The 18,765-nt window shown below is 40.3% G+C and overlaps 1 protein-coding gene across 4 annotated transcripts; it reads right to left on the reverse strand.

The window, feature by feature from the left end:
• Positions 1-737: 737 nt before the first annotated feature.
• Positions 738-18,631, reverse strand: lrrc45 (leucine rich repeat containing 45). 4 transcript variants are annotated; one of them, XR_013079291.1, is made up of 19 exons: positions 18,556-18,631; positions 16,908-17,225; positions 16,040-16,101; positions 15,856-15,926; positions 14,919-15,097; positions 14,162-14,290; positions 11,969-12,081; positions 10,629-10,687; positions 10,320-10,397; positions 8,382-8,517; positions 7,381-7,458; positions 7,144-7,255; positions 6,969-7,039; positions 6,053-6,145; positions 4,951-5,043; positions 4,456-4,629; positions 3,318-3,465; positions 2,907-3,164; positions 1,792-1,905 (listed from the first exon to the last, which is right to left on the reverse strand). XR_013079291.1 is itself a non-coding variant. In XM_076760011.1 (18 exons), exons 2-18 carry the CDS (start codon positions 17,134-17,136, stop codon positions 2,965-2,967), a joined length of 2,025 nt encoding a protein of 674 aa, XP_076616126.1. In that variant the 5' UTR covers positions 17,137-17,225; positions 18,556-18,631; the 3' UTR covers positions 738-2,964. The 4 variants fall into 4 exon arrangements, 3 of the variants coding, with proteins under 3 accessions (XP_076616126.1, XP_076616129.1, XP_076616128.1); XM_076760011.1 differs by having other exon boundaries at positions 738-3,164; XM_076760014.1 differs by having other exon boundaries at positions 738-3,164; positions 16,908-17,210; positions 18,556-18,629.
• Between the last annotated feature and the right edge of the window lie 134 nt (positions 18,632-18,765).

An 18,765-nucleotide genomic window follows, 5' to 3' on the forward strand; every position in this document is an offset into this window, starting at 1 on the left:
GACTGACCATGTGTATATTTATTTTGGCGAGTCCTTGCTTTAAAAATAGAAACCCAGGAGGTCCCTTAAATCTTCAAATAGTCAGCTGGTGGCATCTCCCATGATGCACACAGACAGAACAAGCCTCCTGCTAATCATAATCACTTTCAAATGAAAGTATTTATTATTTCCATTTGAAAGCAAAATTAATAGGAAAATAAATCAATTAAATGCCCAAATTTATTTCGGTCCCTTATATAAAACTCTTTCAATTGCCTCTGTATTTGAATTGTGCTACACAAACAAACATGCCGTGCCAAGGAGGTTCCATTACATCCTTTGAGGGGACTTAATTTGCTGTCTTTGAAAGTATAATGATTACATCCAGAATGAGTGTGGTCATTGCAGTCTGTATTTAGAGATTTATGTTAGGGCAACACATGGTTATTAACAAGCATGCCAGGGTCCATTCATGAATGTTCTCATTTTAGATAGGTGCACTACTAGACTAGTAGAATATACTTGATTAATAATGGCATGATTCCATGAGGAAATAAAGTGTAGGAAGAACAGTATAGCCAAACGGTTTCATAGGCTTGAAATGTATGTGAACTATCTTGGCAGTTGAAGATCTTTGGCTATAATTTCAAGACCCAGTGACCTCATACATCTCCAACCCACCAACACACCACCTCTGAACACCCTGCATGTTATCTGTTAAATAGAAAGATAAACTAATCCAAATCAACCACTGCATTATCCACACATTGCTAAAAATTTATTTCAGAAATGACCACATTCAATATATATAAAACACCTCATTAAAAACGCATTAAAATGGTAAAAACACACCTGAAAAAATAAAATGACAAATATTCATCACATATCTGAGACAAAGTCAAGATATAAAACAATCATTTGTATTATGAAAGACTGCATTCAGAGTTTAATTTAGACTTTCTTCATAAAATCTGATTTGTAAAAAAGAAGCTTAAGGGGCAGCCATCTGGTTTGACAGATACAATATTAAGGCGTACTTGGACTAAATCGCAAACACTAACAGTGCTACATTGCCTTCAATTCATTTAGGAGATGAACTAGAATGAACTGAACTGAAGCGCAAACAGATGATGGGAGGGCTAAAGACAAACATGCAGAGAAGACATTATTTGGCAATGACTGGAGCATGTGTAAAACACTAAGACAGCGCTGTGACCATAGGAAGTAAAATGTCCTGAGAGCAGCAGTTAAATCTCATGTCCAGCAGGATTTTCTCTTAAAAGGCTATAATGGAGATGTAAAAGCACTTCTTCCAATTCGAGAGATTTTGATTATCAAGGTAGAAAGAACTTCCCTGATAATATTTTGACCCTTTTTCTTCTTTTAGATGTTTTCTGTGTCACTCCATTAAAAAGAGGATAGATAGGATACATCTTGAAACAATGGACCATCACTCTATTAATGTGTGACTAAAAACTGACACTAGGCCCCAAAAAGAGATAAAACATGTTGTTTTGTAACTGGTAAAAATCTCATCCAGCTGGCAAAGTTTGCTTTAAAACAAACAAAGGGGTAAAAGTCTAATGGACTGGTAGTGACCCCTAGAGGCCGAAGTGTTCATTGCAACCAACAACATGAACTCATTGGACTCAATTAAATGACATTAGGTGTTGAGATATTTGGAGGACTTCACTAGTAGTGGGCTTAAAAATGCACATTTTGCTCTGAGGCTGGAGATAGATGAAAGGTCACAGAGTTGTTGGTCCCCTGAAGAGCATTAATGTGAGAAATTTATCTAAACATCTAGACATGTATCTGAAGATATCTTGCATGTCATATCTGTCCTCTGTGGACCATCAATGTCCACAGCAAATGCTAGCAGCATGGCTCTGGGGGTGGTAACGGTGGTCAGTCCACCACTTTGGTCTGAAAGACAGAAATATGTCAGTAACCATTTGATGGATTGCCATGAAATTTTGTTCAAACACTCCTTGATGATGAATCCTAATGATTGTGGTCATTCTGTGACTTTTCATCTCAGGTCAAAGTCTCACTGTGTCCACATTGGTTCATGACCATATACCTGCAAAACTAATGAAATTCCCATCAGCCTCAGCTGTTCTTTGTTTATTGCTAATTAGCAAATGTTAGCTTTGAGCATGGCTGCCACTAGCATGGTTGTAGACTCTTCATGTTGACAAGCTAGGGACTGAAGTGTAGTACTGGATTGATGATGGACAGGCAGACCCACTCTGCAAACGTCAGGAAATGTAATATAGCTTTGTATGGATAATTCTGGTTTATGACACCTTAATATTTTGTTTTGGTTCACCCTAACCAGTCAGTAGCAAGTGATTTATCTCTCCAGCTGATGTCCTTTTCAGTCAGCACACACTGTAGTAGTGTTTGATGTTTTTCGCAGCAATCGAGGAAATATGTCACGATTTATTTCTATAAGTGGATTTAGAACAACTTGTAAAGCTGTGTGTACGTTTGTTGTCATTTCTGTGATGTAGCTGATCTCATCTTTTACTTTAGTGACCACATCATAACAGACAGAAATGATGCGCAGAACAATCAAAATAAGACTCAAGTTGTAATAAACCAGAATTATCCTTTAAACTTTGACTGATGATGAAACCAGATTGAGTTACTTGTTAAGAGGAGCACTTCTTCCTTAGAAGTTAGGTTTGTATTGATGAGGTGCACTGACTGGGAGTAAGAACAAGATTCCTACAGTTTTGCTTTTAAAACTGCAGACTTTTAACCCCTTAATTTCCTGACTGGACCTGAACATTGTGTTAGGGATGATCAGTCATACTGCACAACACCAATTATCTCCTCCATGTTCCTATTCACTCCTGATTTTCCAGTCTTTTCTACTTCACAAGTTGATGATTTCTATTAATCCTTTGGACTGTCCTGACCTGTTGAGGAACCCAGTCAAGGCTCAGAGGTTACAGCTGAGAGGTTGAAGTCTCTGGGTCATTTCTTGGGGCTGCTGTAGTGTCCTAGAGGAGACCCCTGAACATAGGTGAGGATGGCGCTCTGCAGGTAACTGGCTCTCTGCGCGGCATCCTCCCTCATCCTCTGAATCTCTGCCTCTTTCAGCCGCAACTTTTCCAGCATGGAACACATCTCGCTCTCTTTGTCCAGGAGCACCTCTCTGTGGTTACTGTTCAGTACTGCAGGACGGCAAACCGCAGGTGGAGAAAGGAATGAAATACAGCAGCAGAGAAAATATTTCATGATTTGAAATCTACGATGTCTGACCTGGGTACAGGACAAAATACTAACGTCATAAAGACAATAAAAATAAAGAGACAGTGAGTGCACACCTTTAATCTCTCTCTCCAGAGCACTGATCTTCTCTTTGAGACCTCCCTGTGCCGTCCTCTCTGCATGTAAATGTCCAATCTGCTCCTGCAGCTCCACCCTCACTCGGCTCACCTCAGCCACTTTCTCCTGGTCCTTGCCCGACAGCTCCTGCAACAACACGGAACCTGTTCAACACCCAAGGCAGTGACATTTGGCAGTGTATCACAGAGTTGCATATTGGGTGTTATTTTGTGTGTCCAGCATCTGCCTGCAAACAAAGGTCCCATTAATTTTCTCATAGGCAATGTAAGGCAACTGAAAGTTCTCTCTCATTTTGGATGGACGTGAAACTTTCCTAGTTGAATCATAAATACAAAAGATGAACAGCAGTATCAGAAAATATCTGGTTCTTTGACAAAAAGGCGAAAGTACAAGTTTGTGAACATAAAAGGTGAAGGAGACTCCCAAGTCACATTTGAGAAAGAAACATCCAATCACCAAGTTTGAAATTCTGATGTATGAGCCAATAACAATAAGCAGAGGCTAAAGATGGCACACTATATAAATGTGATAGTAGGCACTGCATTTTAAATCAGTCAATCTTTGAATTAAATAAATTAAACTTGAAACACTTCAAACCAATTGCAATAACATAAACCTACAGCATCATTAGATTTTCCACAAGACTCCAATGCTTCTACAGCATGTTGAAAAACACTGTGGAAATCATTAAAACTCAAAAGTCAACATACAGTATAGACAAAAGAAAATTCAAATAGATTTTTTTTAAAAAAATCACACCTAAAATGACTTTAGAGTTTCCAGTTTGACTGAAGTGAATATCTTTATCTTTATGTTGTGACAGGGAACACAGCCAACGCATATAAGCTGCAAACAGACAGGCCCTAGCTGGCCAGTTAGCTTCAAGCTCTCAGCCACTCTGATCTCTGTGAGAAAGCCCCATTTAATCCAGTGTTTTCACAGGCCAACATTCACATATCAACATCAATCTGATCCGACTAACTGCACATAAGATTTCTTATGGTGATTTGCACATAATTAATTCATACACAGGAGTCACGTATGGAATTAAGATGCTCATAATTAAGATGCCGTCACATGATGAAACTAAAAGGTTGACAGCTGGTGGGTCCTGACCTGCTGGAGTTCATCTATCCGGCGCCGTAGACCATCCATCTCAATGCTCTGCTGGCTGTTCTTGACCTGCAGCTCAGAGATGGTCTGCTTCTGCTGGGAGCAGTGGAGCTGGACCTCCTGCAGGGAGGAACGCACCGAACGAAGCTTCTCTTCCAAGGATGACACATGCTCCTGCTGCTCAGAGGAAACAAAGATTATGGAGAACAACTGACTGATAACCCACTCATTATCAACACTGCTCATTGACATTAGCAAATCTCAGTTCGGATTTCTCCTGCTAGCCAATAAAAGCTTGAATGGTAAATCTAACTTGAATCCCTGCTTGTGACACTTGTGTCAGGTGGAACACAGAACTGAATGTTGCAGGACTTGTTATCAAAGGCTTCTCATGGATCTATTAAGGCTAGGATTTTACCTCATCTATGTCCCTTTGCCAGTGTAGAGCTGTAATAGTACTAACATTTACTAACTGAAAATGGAGATTTTTTAACCCACCTCCTCCAGACGCACTTGTGCTCGCACTCGTCCCAGTTCCTCCTCTGCCTGGGCCCTTTCAGTCACACAAGCTGCTTTAGCTTTGCTAAGTTCCTACAACAGATGGACATTAGAATATGACATTTCATAGAGCATTGGTAGACTGGAGATTTCAGAAGTGCTTCTCACACTGTACTGAAGGTGTCAGTGAACATCCAAACCAAAAGAGGAACAACTGTTATTTTAACTGCAACTTCATCCCAAATAAATAAGCCTAAAATACACAACTATTGTATTTGATCACAGTAGTGTGAAGATGTTTATCTGACCATGTCCACCAACTGTACCTCTCCAGAGTGGACACTATAATTCAACTCTCCAGACTAAGGTTCCACATTCAGTCCCAGCTTTACCTGAGAAGTGGGAAATTCCCAGTTTGAGAGATGCCAACTTGTGAATTTGAATACCTGCACTGTTTGGAAAGTTACAGTTAGGGCAACTTCCCCCTTCAATAAATACAGGCCCATTCAGTCTTTGGCACTGAACGAATTCTGTTTGTGATGAATGTATGTAAATGTGGGATTATGTGGCACAGTGTACAGGCATCCCACCACCATCTGATGCTGGAATTAATTCATAGTTCAAGTCTTTTTTTTTTTTTTTTTTTACCTCACCCTGTGTCACAAAGCCTAATTTGCCTGAAGGGGCCCACAGATAGCAGTTTCACAATATTAGACGGATGTGATGTGCATAATCAGGGCATATCTTGCTGTAATCATAGATCCCACAGTAACTGTGTTCACATTCCTTGATTCCCTGTGATAGGGAGCGTTGATCTTTGTGAGCAGATTACAGTCTTCCTTCAACTTCATGAATGTCGCCTTTACTATCAACGGTCTCCACTGCGTCACTTTCTCTGGCATAGTTCTTAAATGTTCAGGTCTTACTTAACTGGTCAACAACGCTATGTGGCCGCTCCACACCATAACCACTAAATGCAGGAAATCTGGCATTACGCTAAAAAAATATCTTGGATCTGTTTTCTGTTATTAGCACTTTGTTGACTAAATGTATGTCTTACTTTATGTGTTTATCTTTTAAACATAGTACTCCATAGTCTGACCTCTTCCAGTTGTATCCGCTGCCCCTCCAGTTTGAAGATGCGTTCCTGCTGAGCTCTCTCAGTCTCTTCTAGGTGTCGATTTACATGCTCCACCTGTACAGAAATGTGCTCTAGTCTACATCTCTTACAATAGAGTTTCCATATAAAATAGAGAAAAGTGAACAAACTAGCAAAATACATCTTGTTTATTTAATCCATACAAAAACCAAAGTATAAAAAACAGCAGACTGTTGTTTTACAGGGCATCACTGTATGTGGTGGGACTATTTCTTGTAACTTCCTGGAGTTACTGCTGATTGAGTGTTGAACATCGCCCTCACAGTCCCCCAACCTAACCAACATTGAAAATCTGTGGATAGACCTCAAAAGAGCAGTGCATGCAGGACTGCCCACTAATCTCACAGAACTAAAAGCATTTTGAAAGGACGAATGTGCAAAAATTTCCCACACAAGAACTGAAACTAAATTGACACTTAGCTGGCTACAAAAACCCTTTATGAGCTGGGATACTAGTCAAAGGGGGTGTTACTAAGTACTGATCATCAGGGTGGCCAAACTTTTGCTTCTGGCACTTTTCCTTTTTTGTTATTTTGAAACTCTTGTCCCGCTAGGATAATGCTGTCTATAGCTGATACGGACAAGAATAGATAGGGGTTGAATAGCAGGTTGATCCACAAGGGGAAGCTGCTGCGAGCGAAGGGTGTGACAGTCTTTGCTGTGGGCATAGAGGATGTTCAGGGAGGCACGAGTGTGATATTAACAGCAAATCATGTGTGGAGCATGGAGCAGCATGCTGCAAATTAGCAGCAAGCATGTGACTAGCTAGCATGTTCAAATGAAGACTGTCTCTTCTATACAGAGGGGAGAGGACAGCTCTTACAACAGGAAAGTTGTGTGTATGTATGAGAAAGAGCACCTCCTTCTGGCGCAGACTATCCATGTCCTCCAGAGCTTGCTTGGACCTTCGCTTCTCTATTTCCAGACGCTCTGTCAGAGGATGAAATCTTTGCTGGGTTACAGGTGAAAAAAATGCCATTCTCTTTGTATTTGTAATAAAGAATGTGTGTGTGTGTTCTGTGAGTGTGTGTTACCATCTGCCTGGGCCAGTCGCAGCTTTAGCTCTGCTGTGCTGTTGGTCAGCTCCTGCTTCAGCTCAAAGATCTGCTGCTGCTGAGACTTACACCTGCGCTCCATCTCCTCCACCTAACATTGGTCATAATGCAACTTTGCTCTGTGTGTGTACTGCTCAGGACTGGCATGTACCATTTTGGTACAAACACTCTGACATACAGTAAATCCACACTGTTCTGAACAGACATTACTCTTACTTTATTCCTGAGCTGGATGTTGGTTTCTGTCAGGTTCTGGATCTCTCGGAGTAGTTTTCCCTCTCTGAGTGTACTGTCCTACACGATGGAAACACATGAGGTACATTCACTCAAGACAGCAATATCTCAGCAAGCATAAATGATTTGGATTTTGTGTTTGACAACCTGTCAGTGTGTTACTGTTTTGCAGGAATTTGATGTCAGCCTGTGTCTAAAGTCTAAAGTCTAAAGTCTAAAGTCTAAAGTGATGTTCTTCTTGGTATTGCAAGGTTGATTTCGGTAATACTGCCTGGGTCCATATGTGAGGTGAATAACAGAAATGAAACAATAACTGAAGAAATTATTAAAACTCAACTCGTTATTATCAAAAGTTGTCTGTTTTATAGAGATAGATAGATAGATAGATAGATAGATAGATAGATAGATAGATAGATAGATAGATAGAAAAAACGTGTTGTTTGTTATTGTGTATCTGTTTGTTTGTGTTGTTTTGTTACTTGTTAAATAAAATATTGATCAAATAACAAGGGCATATACAAAATTATTTTGTACCAGAATCTCACTTGTAACATGTGCATGCTCTTATAATGCCATGACAAAACATATGCTACATCACATGACAGAAGAGTTTTCCCAGTACTGTAACAACATTTGCATTTATGGAGAAAACTATTCATGAGAAATGAGTAATGAATGACAGTTGGAGTTATGATGTGTAGGGAACCTAGAAAATCTATAGCAATTTTGAGATCATCATAAGATCAACAAGCTTGTCTCTGGAGGTTGAATATTTCCCCCCTTCACAATCATGTGACCTCACACAGTAAAAAACAGCCAGTAACAAAAGCCATTTTCCTCACTGGTGTTGATTCAATTCATCACCACATGTGAAAGTTTTCATGGGCTACCTATAGGATGAATCACATGTGGAAAATCTGCTGAAATCTCGTTTCCTGGACAATAACATTTGCAGCGTTATGTCTGCTCCAATCTGTCCATACCTCTTGCTCTTTCTTCCTCTCTCTGCTCTGTCGTTCCCTCTGCTCTTCTTTCTCAGCCTTTACTCGTGTCAGCAGCTCTCCCATGTTGTGGTTTTTCTGCTCAGAGAGGGCAAGGGCAGCCTCTGTCATCTGCAGTCTGCACAACATCACAACATAATGTGATTAGTTACTGTATGTACTTCTTATCATACTTTAAGAAACACTAGTGAGCAGCGCATTGATGATTTGAAGGTGAAAAGACATCTACTCAATATAGAATTTAGCATGTACACCCACACATAGGCCAGCCAAAACAGCATTTCTTCTTGCTGAATGTGCAACATTATTTCATATACCCCCACCGAACTAGAAAGAGGATGTGTCACCTTTGTGAGAGGATATCAGGACAGGTAAGAAATAATCTGCTTTCATAACCAAACTGTACCAAAATCATTTTGTTATGTTTGAGGAGGCTCCTGAGACATCGCATTTTAGTATATTACTTGTCAGCAGACGTTCTGGCACAGCATCAATAAAACTGCAAGGTGCATGGAGAAGGAAAAGCTGTCCAAACACCTGCAGTATTAAAAACAAGTTTGCTGTCAGACCCATGCATGTCCTGCTAACCTGATGACCATGGCCATATTTACTTGGCATCTCAAGGACCAACATAAGCAGCACTCTTTTTGTCATCTTCCTGCACATGTGTGTAGTGTTTGGTGCACAGATGGGAGGAAAGGCACCAACAGGTGGGAGGTTCATTCAAATGAGGCAGCACAAGGGGAGTTCATGGTTTTGGTGGAAACTGGATCTTCAAGGGACATTAGCTTTCAGTACACAAATATTTGCTCTGTCTCCAATTCACTTCTGCTGAAGCCCAAACGATAGACAAATTCAAACGTGCAACTCCTATTGTGTTGGGATCTCCAGCCAGTTCCAGTGGATTGGCAGGTCAGAGTTCACCTTTATTCAAATCTGAAACACTGCTGCACTGTGTTTGGTAATGTAGGCATTAATATTCTAGCTTGTTCCTTCACCTTTTTTAATTCATTATCACACCGTCAGACTACAAACTGTAGCGTCGCTCTCGTTCACATGACCTTTCTCAGGGCAGACTGCAGGGAAATTTCATTCAACAGAAATGTAATATGACTATGCCTCTAGACTTTGCACTGAGAGCCTTGACTGTTTCTGGCATAACGTCCCTCAGTCACCAGTCTGGTAATGACTCTTGTTTATGTGGGAGATGTGGCTTTACAAAGGCTCATTGATCCTGTGTGGCACTGACTCCTTTCCAACTTTCCTTACTACAAAAGTGGCATTTTCATGTTTTATTCTTGAAGTGTATAATGGTACAAACACTACAGTGTCACATTTTACAATATAATGTAAGACAGATATAATTATGACACCAGATACAGTAGAATTAAAATTGAACTAGACTGCTGGATTGATGCTGTCACAGGGTTTCCTGTGGAACGGGAGGCAATGAAAATAAATAAATAAATAAATAAAATAAAGTGTGGGTCGCATCCAGACTTCCTGTGATTGGAGGTTTTTCGGAAGCTTGTCTCATCTTTCCTGTGCCCGCTCCCCTCCCGCTCCCCTGGCCTACAGACTGTCAGTATTGCTCTTGAACAGAACCAGAGCAGAAAGAGCAATAACATACGAGTCATGCTGAATGAACAGAAGCTTAGAGTTAGGGTTAGGGTTGTATGTGTACCTGAGAACCTTCAGTAACCAAAAGTAGCTGCCCCTTCAACTGCCTGATTAAATATTTACTATCTAAGTGTGTTTCAGGAGGGCTGAGTCAGTGAAGACGTGTAAAGATACTGCAGTCCTTCATACAACCTTGTGCTTGACTGGAAAATTACTAGACACTTATATTACAATACCTAGACATAGACTGTGCTGTTTTTCATATTGTAGATATGGAATAAAGGAAAATGAAATGCTTACTTTGCAGTTAGAGAGTTGACAGCTGACTTCCTGTCATTTAGAGCTTCCTGGAGTTGGCCTATCTGAACAGAGGTGGACCTAATCAAACAGAAAAGGGGTAACAAGGTCAATGCCATGAGGTCATAGATACAAGATGTGGAAGGTGAAGAGCCGTTGTAGGTATTCGCTGCTTAGATGAGTTCTACATCTCGCTGCATTTACTTCCTTAGTGCAAATACATTGAGTTAAAGGCAGATGTGGTGGATGTGCCTCTCAGTTATAAAACTATGGTTATGGCCAATGACTGTACAGAGTGACACCTAAACTCACCTGCTGGAGCGTCCCATCTCCTCCCTCTGTCTGTCTATGGTTTCCATCAGGCTTAAGAACTGAAACAGCAGAGGAACAACCACAGTCATCACCACAAACATTAACCTAAATCTGTATTCAAAGTGATATTTCACCCAAAATGTTGTGTGTATCAACAAAAGGCCCCAAAGTCTAGTCTAATTGGATTAGATTAGATTAGAAGAATTTAACTGAACAGATTTGACTTGACTTTCACTTGAACAAATCACAGACCTCATTGTGCAGTTTCCGCTGACACTCTTCCTTTAGCAGAAAGTAGTTCTATGGAAGACTGATGGGAAGGTCTGTGAATATCTAACTGAACTACGATTCTACAGCCATGCTAGTAGCTCTGTGAGGCTACACTTGGACACAATGGTGCCTTGAGCTAAGTTCTTACAACAAAATATAATCCTAATCACAATCAGCAATTCGATAATTAACATAAAACATATTAAATCTTAGGCTGATCATTGGTTTTGATCTCCAAAGGCAGTAGAATTCATCGTGTAGGAGCCATAAATGGCTTTACAAAAATTTTATGCAAATGCATCAACATGTTGCTGTTTCACATAACCCTTGACTTAAGGAGGAAAGTGTTATGGATATTGCAGGTATGGCCTGTATCCCTCTCTTTTTTTTACTATTTCCTTTGTGCTGCTTTTATGTATTTTTTATATGTGAAACTGCCGTCTTGACCACTATTCCCTGGAAGAACAGACCTTGTATCTAAATGGGACCTACATGCCAAATAAAGAATAAATAAAATATGCTGAGATATTTTACAGACGAAGTGAAAACTCTGACCTGCTGGTGGTTTGAGGGATAACTATAACAAACTGCATGGCAAACCAAACAATAGCTGTCAAGGTAGTTCACTAAAAACCAAGAGTAGAGGTAAAGTCAGGGGAATTCAACATCAGGGGTTCAGATATTTCAAAAGTGAACTTTTGACCTGTTAGTGGCATTTAAGGAAAGGTCAGGGATCACCAAAGTCATTAAGTTTCATGCATTTATTCTTGGCAACCCATCCCATAATTATTGAGGTATTTCACAAAAAATATCAACAACATGGTTGAATTCATCCTTTGAGGACCATGAATGTCTGAACAAAATTTCATGGCAATCTATCTGATAATTGTTGAGATATGTCAGTCTGGGTCAAAGTGGTGGACAAACAGACCTGAAAATCTCTGTATCCACCCGCATGGCCAGATTTTCATTGGGGCTTCTTGTTTTTTATGATTTCCTTTTAACAGTCTTCATCCACCAGTGTTCCTGTATTGCATCAGAGTTGTTTCATTCTTCAGTGAGGGGTTTACCTGCCGGCCTTTCTCCTCCTTCAGTGTATGAATCTCCCTGGTGAGGACCTGGCTTCTGCTGTGGTTCTCTCTCATAGTGGACTGTCTGTCTGAGTTGTGCCCTGTGGTCTGCTCTGCAATTGTTCAACAACAGGACAAAAAGGGTAATGAGTGAAACATGGGTCCAGAGCAGAGGACAGCATGCTAGCAGGCATCAGAGTGAGTGATAATCTGAATCACATTCAAATCCACATTATGGTAGTGTTAATATTTTCCAAGTAATGACATGTAACAAAACGTGATTTAAGTTGAAGCCATACTGTTACAGGTAATTATTACTTCCTATGAATATAAGGCCGAAGTTGAGGCAAAACAAAAAACATATCCCACCAGCAGCAGTCCTCGTGGTGTAGGTCTTATTTACTGTAGGATGTGATCATATTCTGCCAAGAAACTGTGCATCGTGATGAATGTGTGGAGCATCCAAACTTGTATCCCAGAAAAACTAAGGCCACTGTTTTCGTAACATTATTGAGAACCTATTGGCTGTGTTTTGAGTCAAACTTAGCTTAAAACATTTTGGTCACACTTGGACAAAATAATTATAGACCCTTGCACAGCTCATGATATGGTGTTTGTTTGTTTGTTTCCTAGTAGTAAGCTGGCGTTGAGTTTCACTGTAGAATTCAACACTCACTGGCCACTGTATTAGTTACACCTGTTCAGTTGCTTATTAACACAAATAGCTCATCAGCCAATCACATGACAGCAACTCAATGCATTTAGGCATGTAGACGTGGTCAGGACAACTTGAAGTTCAAACTGAGCATCAGAATGGGGAAGAAAGGGGATTTAAGTGACTTTGAACGTGGGTGCCAGATGGGCTGGTCTGAGTATTTCAGAAACTGCTTATCTTACTGGGACTTTCACGCACAACCATCTCTAGGGTTTACCAAAAATGGTCTGAAAAATAGAAAATATCCAGTGAGTGGCAGTTGTGTGGATGAAAATGCCTTGTTGATGTCAGCAGTCAGAGGAGAATGGGCAGACTGGTTCAAGATGATAGAAAGGCAACAGTAACTCAAATAACCACTTGTTACAACCAAGGTATGCAGAATACCTTCTCTGAATGCACTACATGTCGAACCTTGAAGCAGATGGGCTACAGCAGCACAAGACCACACCAGGTGCCACTCCTGTCAGCTGAGAACAGGAAACTGAAGCTACAATTCGCACAGGCTGACCAAAATCAGACAATAGAAGATTGGAAAAACGTTGCCTGGTCTGATGAGTCTCGATTTCAGCTGTGTCATTCAAGTGGTAGGGTCAGAATTTGACGTAAACAACATGAAAGCATGGATCCATCCTGCCTTGTATCAACGATTCAGGCTGGTGGTGGTGGTGGTGTAATGGTGTGGGGGATATTTTCTTGGCGTACTTTGGGCCCCTTAGTACCAATTGTGCATCGTTTAAACGTCACGAGTATTTGAGTACTGTTGCTGACCATGTCCATCCCTTTATGACCACAGTGTACCCATCTTCTGATTGCTACTTCCAGCAGGATGAATTGGTTTCTTGAACATGACAATGACTTCACTTTACTCCAATGGCCTCCACAGTCACCACATCTCAATAGAGCACCTTTGGGATATGGTGGAACGGGAGATTCGCATCATGGATGGGCAGCCGTAAAACTGCAGCAACTGCGTGATGCTATCATGTCAATATGGACCAAAACCTCTGAGGAATGTTTCCAACACCCTCTTGAAGGTATGCCACGAAGAATTAAGGCAGTTCTGAAGGCAAAAGGGGGTCCAAGGTGTACCTAAAAAAGTGGCCAGTGAGTGCATATTCAGTGCTGTGTGCAGCATAAACTAAATTCCACCTCAGTAGCTGTGGGGTGAAGAAAGAAATCTCAGAGACAAACATCTCAAAACCTGGACAACTAAAACCAAAACTATCTGAGTGGAGGGTTACGTCTACAGCAGAGTGAAAAAATATGTTTTGGGATTTTTCTAATTTAGTTGAACCTCCCCTTTAAGGAGGCAGACATAATGTAGCTGCCTGTTTGTGAGGGGTGTAACACACAAAAAATGCAGAAACAACAACTTTGAAAATAAATTACAATTAGTACTGCAGAGCAGAAAGGACAGGGGTACGTTTGTACAGACACACATGCTTAACCATGTTCTGACAGACACACACACACCTTACCAAGTGCTTTGAGTGTGTCACTAGGTATGTTGTTTCCTGCCATCTCCAGCTGCACTATGGTCTTGTTCTTCTGCAGCGCCTCCAGCAGAGACCTGCCACCCAGCAGACCAATGTTGTTCCACCTCAGATCTGTGAATGCAGTCAGGCAGAAAGACCAGAGAGATCATCAGTCAGTCACACAATATACACCAGAATACAACAAAAATCTGTTCTTTAACACTCGAAGATGTGGATCAGACTCATCATTTGTCTGACAGACGCACTAAGCATTGGTGTCAGTATGTCTATAAAGGCCTGGTCAGAAAACTACCATCATATATTACTTCTATGTTACACTGGAACCATGATCAATATTTAACTTCCTCCAGGGAGTGGCTGGTTCTTCAGGTACATCATCTCAGCACTGACTTTGGAGGAACTGCTTTTAGTTAGTGTGGCAGACTCATGGAATCTCTTGCAATGTGACCTAAATCTGAATACTCATATACCTATTTAACACTTTAAACATGTACTTAACAACCAACCATTACAAGCCTGTAACTGTTTGAACTGATTTTGTTTGTTGTTTGTATTTTCATGGTGTAATCTCAGCATCAGGCTCACTGGTAACAGGTGATAGTATCTTGATTGGGTATGAAGGTTGAGGTTCACCACTTTGTGAAACACATGATTGTGTAAAGGATATTACTAAAACCGTTTTCTGTAAATGCTAGATTGTTACAAAGTGAAGAGGTCAGATTGTATTTCATTGTGTCACCTAGCACTTCCACTGTGTTGTTGCGTTTGAGTGCCAGAGCGAGCTCAGATGCTCCGTGGTGGTTGATCTGATTGTTGCGCAGGTCTAGCTGAGTCAGCACGCTATTGGAGGCCAAACCCTCACAAAAGAGTGAGAAGGCTTCATCCCACACGCCCAAGGCGTTCCACTCCAACACCAACCTAGAAAAAGTATTTACAAGTTTTAGGCATGATGGGTTTAGGCAAGATTGTTGGTTAAATTAAAGTAGAAAACATATACTATTATTTGTCAGACTAACGTGGGCAACAGGGGAATAATGGTTATTCCAACCACTTCTTCAGCATTATCAATACTGGCTGCATCATATCTTTTATTAGTAGATGCATGGTTTCTTTCCACAGCGATTTATGTGAAGCATATGACCAACAAACAGTTCACCCTACATTGGCTACATTAAGAGCATGTCTTAGATTGTGATTGGCTGAAGCAGATTCACTGAAAGCAATAATAATAATAATTCAACCATCTTGCAGTGAGGAACCTATCAAATAAATGTACCAATTCCACAAACAACATCTGATATGTCAAAATGGAAACAGATTTATTAATCAATTATTTTATCAAATACAATTTTATGTATTTATTATCTATATGTTTATTTCAATTCCAAAAAACACATTTGTAAATGTTACTTTAGTTGTAAAGTTCTGTCTTGACCTTGGAAATAGGAGTCTAAACAGTGGATAGAGTTTGCTCAAACTCAAAGACCATGAGATGTAGATGAAAGCACTGGGAACAGCCAGTAAGTCGACCTTGAACTAAGAATCTTTGTCCAAATTCATGTTATTTATTTGTTATTTTATGAAACAAAAATTATAATGCACACTAAAATACATTCAAAAGTCATGTCTGCTGTTGCCACAACAGAAAACGTCATCACACAAAGCATCGTTCTCACCTACGCAGAGTCTTGTTATGTGCCAACAGCCTTCCCAGCACTTCAGCCCCTTTGGATCTCAAGTTATTCCCCTGTGAACAATATTTTGCATCAACTGACTATCGATACACGTCTCATTAAAAAAAAAAAAAAATTAAATCATTAGTGAGTTAGAGTGTGGACAGTGTAATCTGACAAGAGTTACCTTCAGATCCAGAACTCTCACAGTTGTGTTGCCAAACAGTCCAGTCAGCAGTACTTTGGCACCTGAGAGTCATACATGAGCATGAAAGCTGATATTGTTAAATGTGATTTTATATTTACTGTCATCAAATCTCATGTGCAGAGCCAAGACCAACACCAACAATGAATTTACCTTACCAACAAGTATTGTGAGTTTATCAAAACTTGGTATATTTTCTTCCTCTGTGCCACAGAGCTCCATTCTTGTCCAAAAATCTAAACTTTTTACGATTTATATCTGCAGTAGGAGCCAATGGGATTGAGACTGAGCCCCACAGTGAGGGGCAGAGAAGGTCAGAAAGCACTGAGAGACAGACTAACACATTGAATAACGCCAGCTTTCCCCTTTAAATGTCAGCCTAACTGAACAGCATTAGATGAGTTTGCAGTACTTCCCACAACCACACTGAAATGAGTTCTCTCCTCAGAAATCAGCTTTTTTTTATGGCCAAAGTAAATGTACAAGCCAATGCATCAGTAAAGGTTATCCATGTGGAAAATCAAAAGATGTATCAAACAAATATCTGCATTCAGATACCTATTTGTATTCTCATAGAACCTGCTATTTATTTTGAATTGTGCAATATGTAAGAATGTTAAATTCAACCATTGTCTGTTTACTCTGCTTTACTTATATTGTTTACTTTTTATCATTCTTTGCTTTTTCTTTACTGATGCTTCTTGCTATGGCGCTATCCTCTTTGCTGGTGTAACCCTGCAAATTTCCCTGCTGGATAAAGGATTCTTATTTTATCTTATCTTCTGCTGTGCAACATACAACATAATACACCAGGGTATATATACTGTAGTCTGTTTGTGGATTTACATACCTTCCTCGCTGAGCATGCAGTCACTGAGTGACACCTCTGTGAAGACGGTATCTTTTTGGAGGGCCCTGGCCAGCACAGAACAGGTATCTACAGACAGGCTCTGTCCATTCAGGTCCAGTCTGGTGCCCTGAGCAGCCCTGTTCTCCTGGAGTTGAGCCACAACACCCTCTTGAGGCTCCACTCCTCCCTCCTTACACAGACGCAGGTATGTCCGCCTGAAATCCTCCATTCTTAATCACAGTTTCTCCTTTTCATCTGAGATGTACAATGCTGCCTTCACGTCTTTCTTCTGTGATCCGTTGACTGGAGAAGAAAAGACTGAACATAAAGATTAGGGACGAAAGGACTAGATCATTAATTGATTAACAGGAAAGTAAGCTGCAACTATTTTGGTAATTGATTAGTCTTTTTTTTTTTTTGGATGAAGTCATTTTCCAAGCAAAAAAGCCAAATACTCCCCAGTACTAACTTCTAAACTGTGAGGATTTACAGCTATTCTTCAACCCGTGATTGTAAAGGAAATATCTTGAGATTTTGGACAGCCGATTGGACAAAACCAGACATTTGATGTCACCATGGCCTTTAGGAAATCATGATGCGCATTACTATTTTATGTACCACGGCTTAAATGTATGAACTGAAAATACTGTTGTCAGATTATTCAATAATGATAAAATAACTGTTAGTTGTAGCGCTATTACTAAAACAGTGTTTAGCAAACTCTTGCCAAATTGAAAATGAATTTTGCTACTATATACTACTATTGTAATTATTATTGTAAATATGTCTGTCCTACATCAAGTACATCCAAACTGCATCTACTAGTGTTTTAATTATCTAAAGAGATCCAAAAGCAGCCCATTACCATCAGTCAGTCAGTAAGTGGAACTGGATGCAGAACTGCAGAAGACCAAAGTCAAACTGCAGTAATGAACTGCCTTTGTGAGGCTGAACTGCATGAAACTCTTGTGTGGCAGACTGTCAATGCTTCCCAATTACCAGGTTCATCTACGTTTCTGATTAGGAATACAATACATGATAGCTTAATCAGGTCAGGATTTGTTAGACGCTGGCAGTGCCCTGGGTCTCTGTAAAGGACAGTATGGCTGATCATTTGGAGATATCCAACCCAAGAGATCTCTTTTCAGATCTAAAACTGCAGCCACAAGGTCCACTCATTTGCTAGAGCAAACTCATTGGCTACCAGCATCATGAAAAATAACAAGTAAATTAGAAGATCTAAATTAGGTGTTGCAATTACTCCATTGTGCCAAACGCCATAAAAACCATAGCAGTTGAGAGTATATCAAGATGTCAACAAAAGCACAACATGCCGTCTTAACATAACGTTCGATCTTACTAACACCACTAGAATCACCTCTTCAATTTGGCATCATCCAACTTAAGAAAATCAAACTTTTGCTAGGCGTGTCAGCTTGCTGTGAGTGAGACGCAAAAGCAGAAAACTGAATTAAATAAATGCAACTTGGTGGAATCGCGTGTGTCGAAGTGCGAGTCAAAGGTTTGTGTATGGCTATCGAATGGTCAACCTCCGTGAAAAGGAAAACAGTATTTGACGGTTTTCCGGGAAAATAATGACGGTACCTTCAGCAAACGTAAAATAAAATAAAGTTTAAAAAACACAAACCTCAACGACTGCAGTACAAATATCTTCCTGGCAGTTATTGTTGTTGTAGACAACACAGCTGTCAGGAAGAGGAAGCCAAGCGGCAAAGTAACTAGGAAGTGTTTTTTCGGCGCAATGCATCTTGGTCATAGTTTCTAGCTCGTCCTGGAAGAGGACAGCTAACAGCTAACTAAAACTGCACGCAGTCACCCTTAATCTGTCAAAACGTCT

Source organism: Chaetodon auriga, chromosome 20 (assembly GCF_051107435.1).
Source record: "Chaetodon auriga isolate fChaAug3 chromosome 20, fChaAug3.hap1, whole genome shotgun sequence".
Lineage (NCBI taxonomy): Eukaryota > Metazoa > Chordata > Actinopteri > Chaetodontiformes > Chaetodontidae > Chaetodon > Chaetodon auriga.